This window comes from Triticum aestivum, chromosome 3A, assembly GCF_018294505.1.
Source record: "Triticum aestivum cultivar Chinese Spring chromosome 3A, IWGSC CS RefSeq v2.1, whole genome shotgun sequence".
NCBI lineage: Eukaryota > Viridiplantae > Streptophyta > Magnoliopsida > Poales > Poaceae > Triticum > Triticum aestivum.
Window position 1 is genome coordinate 593,715,740 of NC_057800.1, and position 10,732 is coordinate 593,726,471.

The window sequence follows — 10,732 nt, forward strand, 5'->3', positions numbered from 1 at the left end:
TTAAGCGAATAGCTTGTATGGTAGTTGTTAAAGAAAAGATGTATGTAGTCCCGAAAGAGAATCAATTGTCGTACGACCTGTAAGCGTCACTTTTGACTTCCTTGCCGTTTGTGAATTGAGTCAATCGAGTTACGTTTGAAAAATGAATGGAATTCTGGAGTGGACCGAATATCCATGGCAGAACCCCACACTGGCTAGGAACTGGGCTGCACTAAGCCCGACACTTTTTGGGCTTCTTCATGAATCTAGTTTTCAGGTAAGGTCAGATCATCTTATTGAATAGATATCTAAAAGAAAGCAAAGGAATGAATCGTTTTTCCAATTACCTTCTCTCGAAAACCATAGATCTTCTGGTTACCATTGACTATCCGGCACTTTCGTCTGTAGAGCGAAGCAAGAAATTGCATGGAAGGGCTTTTATGCTAATATCAGCCTTGTTTGGAACAATAGATGCAATCCATTTCAGTGTATGTCACTGAGTTCACCATTACAGTTGAGACGTCGGGCAATTGAGCGTTCCCTAGAGTTTGGTTCAAAGGCTAAGGACTCCCCGCCGCCTTCATAAGGGCACTAAGGCGGAGCACGGAAAAGCAAATTGGGCACCCATGTTTTACCAGTCCCGGATCTCAGGGCCGTTTTGCCAACCGCCGACATGAACAAAATTGAATTTCATTGCGGGAAATTAGGATTTCATGAGGGAGGAAAAGGGGGTGGAGAGTCGTACAATGCATTGGTGGGATGAAGGTGCTAGCTTGGCTGAGATAGGAAGTTTCGATGTGTATGTAGATTTGGTTCTAGTGCCCCCACCCTTTTCGAGATCTGTCAGGATTAGCAAGATGTTCTGGTGTAAACTATAGAGAAATGGAATGAATGAAATGTATCTAAGAAGAAAGGAAGCCATGCTCCATCATGTTTCTAAAAAGAACATCACCTCCCTTTTTGGTTAGATACCGCTCCGTTAGGTACTAATGCTTCTACCTATCACCCGGAGGGTGAGTTTGAGAGCTGTGTTTTTTTCCAACGTTAATAGCATTCCGCGAGAAAAGTCATCTACTGATGTTGTCAGCGGAGTCCCTCGTCCATCCATGTATGAATAGCGGTATCCCCCATTTTGGACAGTGATGAGGTAGTCGACGCAATTTGCATGTGTATTTGCGTTCGGCTTTGCTACTTTCCTTCTAGAAAAGAATGTCTGCGGAAGGGAATAGTCTACGTGGCCCGGGGTAGTCTTTCAATTCCTTTATCGGGTGGGAGAGTTTAGAACCAGTTAAGCCAATAGCTGCTGCTTTAGTCACACTAGCTACATCAGTTGATCATGGATTTAGCATACCACCTCAGAATAGTCTACGTGGCCCCTTGTTTTTACTACAATTTGATATAGTGAATCCAGTAATGCAGACAGCCCTTTTTAAAGCGCTTTTAAAGCCCCTGACTCTCAAAAAGAGCTGGAGGTTTTGCCTCAACTCATTCCATGAATGTTGTTTCATTCCCCACGCGGCTGAATCCAACTCAGTCTTTATCCTGCCTTGGAGTTCTCTCTCATAACTGAAGCCAGGAGGTATTCGATTTATCGGATTTCGAGCTAGCTGCCCTTTTCTTGCTCCTTGCCATTAGCGCAGCCCTTTTCTTTTTCTTAGCTAGCGTAGTTTTTCACCTTCAAAAGAAGGCGCCAGCGCTTTTGTAGTGACCCCGGAGGGGTCCCGGGTTGCTTTGGCGCGCCCCACCCCGTCAGTCCTGTGTTGTACTTGACTTGACTCTCCCCCGCTTGCTGCTTGCTGATCGCAGTGTTCAAAAATGACACGAAGCTGGATATGAGTAGATGTTGTTGGTCGAAAACGTCTTTCATTCACAATGAAACAGAATGGTCTCGCTCGATGCGTCATTTTAGAATGTGTATTTTCATATTAAGAGTTCTTAAAAGTTCTCAACTCAAAGCCCAACCGTCAAAAGGATGCTACAATGTTCGAAATTATCAACTTAACATGCCCCCTTACTTCCTTCGTGACCTCCCACTACTTCATCTACCGAAATGATTAGGCAGATCTCGTTTTTTCTAGCATTAAACCTGCTCATGATCCTTTATAGAGCATGGAGCAGACAGAGAGATGAAAGGACCACCTTCTCCTGCTTGCTTGATCGGAATCTATTCACATTTAGAATAGCGGAAGTGCTACTTAACTTCACTTAGTAGTTGAAACTCGGAGAGACAGAGAGAGTCCTCTCTCATACTTGCCAATTCCAAGGCTGATCAGCAAGGGAATTGGCAGGAACCAACCTTAGTTGCCCCTCGGTAGAGTGAGTCTACTTAGCGAACTGGCAGGACGCGGAGATCGATTGATCAATATGCATATCGAGAGTTGATGGTTGACCGCCGCCCCCCTTGTCCTGCCCCGGCCGGGGAGGCAAAGGGGATTGCTATCGTCACCCTTTCTCCCGGTGTATGTGAAAGAGAAAAAGTGACGCACTTTTTGGATTTTCGGTCTGCGGTTGGTTGGGCCAAAGAACGAGAGTCAGCTTCCTTAAGTCCGTTCTTCCTCAGTAGCTCAGTGGTAGAGCGGTCGGCTGTTAACTGACTGGTCGTAGGTTCGAATCCTACTTGGGGAGATTTGATTCATTCAGAATTCGAATTGATAGTTATAGCTTTTCTGACTAGCGACCCCTGTCCTTCTCCCTTTTTTTTTCTAAAGACGCAGCAGAATCGTCAAACGGGACATCAAAAGTGGGAAGTTGATTGTAGGATTTCTATTCCTCACTCTCGTATAGGTGAACTTGGTTCGTTCAATGAAAAGGGATAAGAAGGATCCACTGGGAATGAATGGGAAGACTGGGGTAGTATCTTCATTAGCCGGAAGGAATTAGTCTCCACTAGCGTAATTCGAAGAACAAAGAAGAAAAGGCGTCTTTAGGTAGGAGGATGGATGGATGTGGTCCAATGGCTAAAGCTCTGCCAGCTTCTTGTAGACTGGCAGTCTCCGAGAGGAACCTTAACCCCCCGGGTTAGGCCGGGTGGGATGGTATACTTTTTTTTCGCCACAAGTGGGAACTCAGTCCTTGGTAAGACACAAGGGGGGAAGGAAGATCTTCACTCATTCATTAAGTAAGTGCCTGCGGTGAGACCCACAACAAACGAAGGGGGTGGAGGGAGACCGAAGAAGGAACAATTGTCTTGAATGCTACGCTGGGATCAGCAGCTTCCAGTGTTTTCAAAATGAGTCGGGCAGGAAGAGGAAGATCGGGCGGGGAAAACGGGGTTCGAACCCGCGACTTCTGGCGTGACAGACCAGCACTCTAACCAACTGAGCTATTTCCCCCTTTCGTAACTACTGTCGATTCAACAGTCACCTACCGGTTACCTTTGTAACTATACCAAAGTAGATGTACAACAGAATGCCCTTCGCCTTTAGTACTTTTCTTTTTCTTTTGACGACAGTAGAAAGAAATGGCTCTGCTCGCTTAGAGAAGGGGCTCCGCGCTCTATCAGCTATCAGTTAGTTGGCGCTACGCGCGACTTCAGTTGACAAAAGCGAACAAGATAGCGCTAGCGCCCGCGGAGAACTTTCGTTTGTTCGCCTTCTAAAAGGCCTACTGACCTGCCGGTGAAAAGCCGGTTACAAAACAAATAATAAGACGTAGTGAAAAAGTACCAAAACAACTGAAGCCTACATCCCACTACGTCTGGGTTCCCCCTTCCTATGAACCTTGAGTCAATAGGTAGGGTCAACTATACCAAAGTGGAAGGGCCACTATCTAAGCTATTAGTGGGCTGGTTTGAACTATTGATTTACTGAATCGAGTGAAGCTGTGTTGCGTAACATATAGGTCGCCAAGGCCTAGAAGTACAAGTGGTCGCCCTAACGGTCACTCTCAAACTCACTACTTGAGTGACGAAAGTCACTTAGCTTCTTTAATAGGGCTTGCCAAAGAACCCCTCCGGGGCCCCGGGAAGAGGAAGAAGGAGATAGAGCAAAGGTCTCCTCTTTCTGTCCGCTCTTCCCGGCATGTAGAGATCCGATTGGGCTTATAGTTTAATTGGTTGAAACATACCGCTCATAACGGTGATATTGTAGGTTCAAGCCCTACTAAGCCCATCTAACCTGCTTAATCAATGACTCCGGTAGTCACCTGAACCACTCTCTCGGATAGCCCACAGCCTCTCTTCTGGATGCGAAAGAAGATTCGATCAACGTACAAGGTTTGCCTTCTTGTGAGAAGGAGGGTTCTGAACTGTGTTCTCAGTGCAAAGGGAGTCTTTGAGAAGGTTCCGTTTTTCTGAAGAGAGAGAAGATCAGTAGAGCAGTCCGGCAGCTGTTCGGGGGTCAGCTTTGGGATTTGCCTGATCGACCCCTACCAGTGTATTAATCTACAAAAATGAAGATTGACATTCGTCAATTTACCGGATCTATCCTCTTCTACTAACTTTACAAAATGGAAGGGAAAATGTGAAGACCAAAGATGTCAACTACTAAGCATAGTCAATTGCAAATCGGCCGGTTGGTTTGCTTCTCTCCAAGTATGGGAGATTTTCCAATCTTCGAAAGACGCTCGTACTTTCTTGATCTTATGAAGAAGGGGCTTTCCTTAGCTGCGGACTTTGGGATCTTGAGAGTAGACCATGTCTTACGTTAGGGAATGGGAAAAGAAGGGTTACTTTTATTTTCATTTTTCCCTTAAAAGATAGACTTTGAAATAGGAGTCTTGGAATAATGCTAAATTCAAAGGTTTATTTCTTTCTATAGTATAAGAAAGAAAAAAAATTATTTCTATTTCTATAGTATAAGAAAAACAAATAGTATAAGAAAAACAAATCGAATCAAATTCATGGATTTACCACGACCTCGGTTGTGACTCCATAGATAAAAATGGGAAATTTCTCTCTTCGAGACCATTGAAAAAGGGCATTGAACGAGAAAGAAATCGTCCACAGATGATAAAACTATCATATGCCTTGGAAAGTGATATGAGGTGCTCGGAAATGGTTGAAGTAATTGAATAGGAGGATCACTATGACTATAGCCCTTGGTAGAATTCCTAAAGAAGAAAATGATCTATTTGATACTATGGATGACTGGTTACGAAGGGACCGTTTCGTTTTTGTAGGATGGTCTGGCCTATTGCTCTTTCCTTATGCTTATTTCGCTTTAGGGGGTTGGTTTACAGGGACAACTTTTGTAACTTCTTGGTATACCCATGGATTGGCTAGTTCCTATTTGGAAGGTTGTAATTTCTTAACCGCAGCAGTTTCTACCCCTGCCAATAGTTTAGCACACTCTTTGTTGCTACTATGGGGGCCCGAAGCACAAGGAGATTTTACTCGTTGGTGTCAATTAGGCGGTCTATGGACTTTTGTAGCTCTCCACGGGGCTTTTGCACTAATAGGTTTCATGTTACGCCAATTTGAACTTGCTCGGTCTGTTCAATTGCGGCCTTATAATGCAATCTCATTCTCTGGTCCAATTGCTGTTTTTGTTTCTGTATTCCTTATTTATCCACTGGGGCAATCTGGTTGGTTCTTTGCGCCGAGTTTTGGCGTAGCAGCGATATTTCGATTCATCCTTTTCTTTCAAGGATTTCATAATTGGACGTTGAACCCATTTCATATGATGGGAGTTGCCGGAGTATTAGGTGCGGCTCTGCTATGCGCTATTCATGGAGCGACCGTAGAAAACACTCTATTTGAGGACGGTGATGGTGCAAATACCTTCCGTGCTTTTAACCCAACTCAAGCTGAAGAAACGTATTCAATGGTGACTGCTAACCGCGCCTATATCCGCATCCATAACCGTTTTTCATTTGTGTGTAGAAAGTGTGTGTAGAAAAAGCCACATACCCTACCATATTATATTACTTACACTAAAAAATACTAGACAATCTTATTTTTTTGCACATAAAGAAATAAAGAAGTCATTGCAATTGCCGGAAATACTAAGCCTACTAAAGGCACGAAAATAGAAGGTAAGTTTAAATCCGTCATGGAATAGGTGTCTCAATTCAAATTTACTATTTCTATCTAGTCAAAAAATATCTTAAGATTCTTATGATATAATTAAGTATATCTATTATAAGGAATATTGACTATTGTATTGTATTTTTTATTTTTAGTTTGAAAAATATTCTGTAAAAAAAAAATGCTTCTTTTTTTACACACAGTTCGAGTCACTTGTTGACTCACGATTACGCCTGTTAAAAGTTTCAAATGTCCTCTTTTTTGAAATTGAAAGAGAGTCCTATAAAAAGGTCTAACTTCCAAACTATGTCTTTTTTCATTCATTCTCCTTTAGTTTTTTTCTCTATCTAGAAGTGGAATAGAATAACCCGGTTGAAGGGTAATGATCATACGTCTGTAATGCATTGTATGGCCCAGAATAGGTCCTATTCTTATACCTTTTCCAGGTAGTTGATGGCTATTCACAGCTACCACCTTAACACCAAAGAAGAGTTCGACCCAATGCTTTATTTCTGTCTTAGTGAATCCCGATTCGACATTAAAAGTATATTGATTCTTTCCCAATAAACGAAGACTTTTTTCTGTAAATACTGCGTATTTGATTCCATTATCATATGATAATACTATATTTTATTATTATATTTGTATTTCTTTATTGTATTATACCTTAATATATATATTCTAGATATATAGAATAGACGAATCTCGATTTGTCAAGTCTCATGATCATATCATGATCTATTTTTATTCGGCTCAATCTTTTTTAGAAAAAAAAGATTGACCCGAGTTTAATTGCAATCAATTAGAAGAATAAAGAAGAATTACTGCATTTCATAACTTATTTTTTTCTTTTATGGGCGTAATAAAAACAAGACGTAATAAAAAAGGATCGACGCGGAAAGTTCCGATTGAAATAGGATCTAAACAAGGAAGAGCACTTGCCATTCGTTGGTTATTAGAAGCATCCCAAAAGCGTCCGGGTCGAAATATGGCTTTCAAATTAAGTTCCGAATTAGTAGATGCTGCCAAAGGGAGTGGGGGTGCCATACGCAAAAAGGAAGCGACTCATAGAATGGCAGAGGCAAATAGAGCTCTTGCACATTTTCGTTAATCCATGAACAGAATCTATGTATGTAGACACATGGATCCATACATCTCGATCGGAAAAGAATCAATAGAAGGAGAATCGGACGATATCTTTCTCGAAACAAACAAAAAGGAAAAGAAAGAGAAAACAGAAATCATGATCAACTAAGCCCTCTCGAGGGCTTGCTTAAGAATAAGAAAGAAGAATCTTATGGAAATAGCATGGAATAAGGTTTGATCCTATTCATGGGGATTCCGTAAATATCCCATTTCAAAAATCGAAACAATCGGGACTTTTCGGAGATTGGATGCAGTTACTAATTCATGATCTGGCATGTACAGAATGAAAACTTCATTCTCGATTCTACGAGAATTTTTATGAAAGCGTTTCATTTGCTTCTCTTCAATGGAAGTTTCATTTTTCCAGAATGTATCCTAATTTTTGGCCTAATTCTTCTGATGATGATCGATTCAACCTCTGATCAAAAAGATAGACCTTGGTTCTATTTCATCTCTTCAACAAGTTTAGTAATTAGCATTGGTGTTGTCCTATGGTGTCTTTCATGCCGCGCACACATGAAGGGTTCCCGCTGTAGGGTGTTGCAATACGTTCTTGATTCGCTTATAGTGGGTTGCTAGAGTGACAGAAGCTTAAACCCGAGTAAGGGGTTGTTGCGTATGGGATAAAGGGGACTTGATATTTTAATACTATGGTTGGGTTTTACCTTAATGATCTTTAGTAGTTGCGGATGCTTGCTAGAGTTCCAATCATAAGTGCATATGATCCAAGAAGAGAAAGTATGTTAGCTTATGCCTCTCCCTCATATAAAATTGCAGTAACGACCACTAATCTTGTTAATAATTGCCTAGGATAATTCCGCACACCGATCCATCATTATTCCACACTCGCTATTTATAATATATAATAATATATTCTAACTTTATGTTAACAGCACCTACTTTTATATTTTAGTTCTCCGATATCATGCAAAGCTATCCTCTTCATACCCACGACATGGTTTTATTTGTCGTTTCTAGATGGAAGCAAACGTTCGGTGTACGTAGAGTCGTATCAGTGGAAGATAGGACTTGAGAGAATATTGATATTACCTTAGCTCCTTGTGGGTTCGACACCCCATACTTATCACTTCCACCTTTGGAAATTGCAAGGATGATTCCTTGCACTTGGGGATTATCAAACTCTTTTCTGGCGTCGTTGCCGGGGAGCAATAGTGTGGGGTTGATATTCTCGTGAGTGCTTGTTTGCTTTCTTCACTAAGTAGATTTTGTTTTCCCTTTTGTTTTTGTTTAGTTGTGGGTGAAACAAACAAAAAAATAAAATAATGCAAAATACAAAAAAATACTTGCCTCTTTTGCCTATTTTTTCGAAAAGAGAAGTGATTGGAAGGTTATGCATTAGAGATGTGAGGGTCGACCTTGAACACTTGTGTTCACGCTCAAGGAAACATTGTAGAATTTTTCATGGAAGTTTCTGAAAAATAAGTATCCCCTTGTATATATTCATTGTATTACAAAAATAATGTGCCAAGCTTTACGTTTAGAATGTTTAAATTGCTTGTTTGGTGTGTGTAGCAGAAAAAAAAAGAAACTTTTGTTGTAGTAATTGAATTTACATTTTTTACTGGAGAGCGATAAAATTTTGATATTTTTACATGGTACTTCTATGCTAATTCTTTATATTTTACTAATTTTTTAGAATTTTTGAAGGAACAAAAGTATACGAAAGTTCCAGATTGCTACAGACTGTCCTGTTGTTGACAGATTCTGTTTTCTATGTGTTGTTCACTTATTTTGATGAATCTATGGGTTGTATCGGGGGGTATGAACCATGGTGAAGTCAGAATACAGTAGATATAATGCTAATATGAAACTGTAATGAGTTTACAACAGTACCTAAAGATAGTGATTTTATTTATTATACTAACGGATCTCACAAGGTTTTTTGTTAAGTTTTGTGTGGATGAAGTGTTCGAAGATCGAGGAGTTATCAATATGAGAATAATAAGGAGAGGCAAGAGTTCAAGCATGGGAATTCCCAAGGCACCCCAAGTAAATATTTCAAGGATACTCAAGCATCTAAACTTGGGGATGCCCCGGGTCGCATCCCATCTTTCTTCTTCAACAATTATCTGTATACCTTGGTTTTTGTTTTGTTCACATGATATGTGTCTTTTGAGTTTATTTTTTCTTTCTTTTCTTTTATGCACCATGCTAGTATGAGATAGTCCTTCATTTATTTATAGAATGCTTCATGTGCTTAACTTAAATCTTTTGAGTATGGTTGTATAGAATGCTCTTTATGCTTCACTTAAATCTTTTGAGCATGGCTTTATAGAATGCTTTGTGTGCTTCACTTATATATTTTGAGCTTGGATGTTGGTAAATATATATTAATTGTAGAATTATCCATGAAATTCACTTGTATCTTTTGGAATATGAATAAGACTATCATCGGAATTGGGCTTGGAAGAGTATCATTATAATATCATGCCTAGCTAAAAAGGCATTAAAGAAAAGCGCTTGTTGGGAGACAACCCAATATCTATCCTTACTGTTTTTGTGTGTTCACATTATTAAGCTACTGTAGTAATCATGTTTTATAGATTTTCTTTCAATAAAGTGACAAGTAAGACCTTTGGGATGGCTTACTGTGATAGTTGATTTGATCTTGCTGAAAAACAGAAACTTTTGCGCCCAGTAAAATAATTTTCATTTTTAACATAAGCGTGATAAAATACCGATTATTTTTGAACAAGATTAATATACAAATTGCTTAGGTTGTCCTAATTTTTCAGAATTTTTGGAGTGACAGAAGTATGGTTGTTGTCCAGATCATTACAGACTATTCTGTTTTTGACAGATTCTATTTTCAATGCATAGTTTGCTTTTTTCTACTTTCTATGGCTTATATTTCTCAATATATATTATAGAAATGATATGGTACAGTAGGCATTATGTGATAACAATTATGAATCTTATCTTGTCAGTACCAAAGTGAATGATTTACTCTTTATCATACTAACCCATCTCACAAAATTCCGTTAAGTTTTGTGTGATTGAAGTTTTCAAGTTTTGGGTGAGATATCGATATGAGGAGAATAAGGAGTGGAAAGACCTTAAGCTTGGGGATTCCCAAGGTAATAATCAAGGAAGACTCAAGCGCCTAAGCTTGGGGATGCGCCGAAAGTCATCCCCTCTTTCGTCTTCAAAACCATCGGTATACCTTACTCGAAGCTATATTTTTATTCATCACATAATATGTGTTTTTCTTGGAGCATACTTCCATTTTACTTGATGTTTGAATAAAAGCATTGGATCTGAAATCTTGAATGAGATAGAGTCCTCCCATGGCTAGTTAATTATTTGACTACTCATTGTTCTTCACTTATATCTTTTTGGAGTAGTTTGTCATTTACTTGCGTGCTTCACTTATATCCTACGAGTAAATGGTTGAATGAATTGAATATCATAGATCTGAAATTATATATGCTTCACATGCTTATCCCATCGGGAGTAATGACTTCACTTATAAGAAGTATAGGTGGTAAAATTTATTGAAAGTTAGCAAACTCAACATTGGTCACTTGAACAATTCATGAAAGAATATCGAAGAAGAGAGATTTCACATATAAATATACTATCTTGTACATCTTCTATGATTGTGAGCCCCATTAATTATTT

At 39.6% G+C, this 10,732-nt stretch overlaps 1 protein-coding gene and 2 non-coding genes across 3 annotated transcripts; 2 read left to right on the forward strand and 1 right to left on the reverse strand.

The window, feature by feature from the left end:
• Positions 1-2,532: 2,532 nt before the first annotated feature.
• On the forward strand, positions 2,533-2,604 carry TRNAN-GUU (transfer RNA asparagine (anticodon GUU)). Its single transcript has one exon. It is a non-coding gene; the product is annotated as a tRNA-Asn (tRNA).
• A 633-nt stretch (positions 2,605-3,237) lies between these two features.
• TRNAD-GUC (transfer RNA aspartic acid (anticodon GUC)) lies at positions 3,238-3,311 on the reverse strand. The gene has a single exon. It is a non-coding gene; the product is annotated as a tRNA-Asp (tRNA).
• Positions 3,312-4,732: 1,421 nt separating this feature from the next.
• On the forward strand, positions 4,733-5,813 carry LOC123057019 (photosystem II D2 protein-like). The gene has a single exon (XM_044480198.1). It carries the CDS (start codon positions 5,004-5,006, stop codon positions 5,811-5,813), a length of 810 nt encoding a protein of 269 aa, XP_044336133.1. The 5' UTR covers positions 4,733-5,003.
• The last annotated feature ends 4,919 nt before the right edge of the window (positions 5,814-10,732 follow it).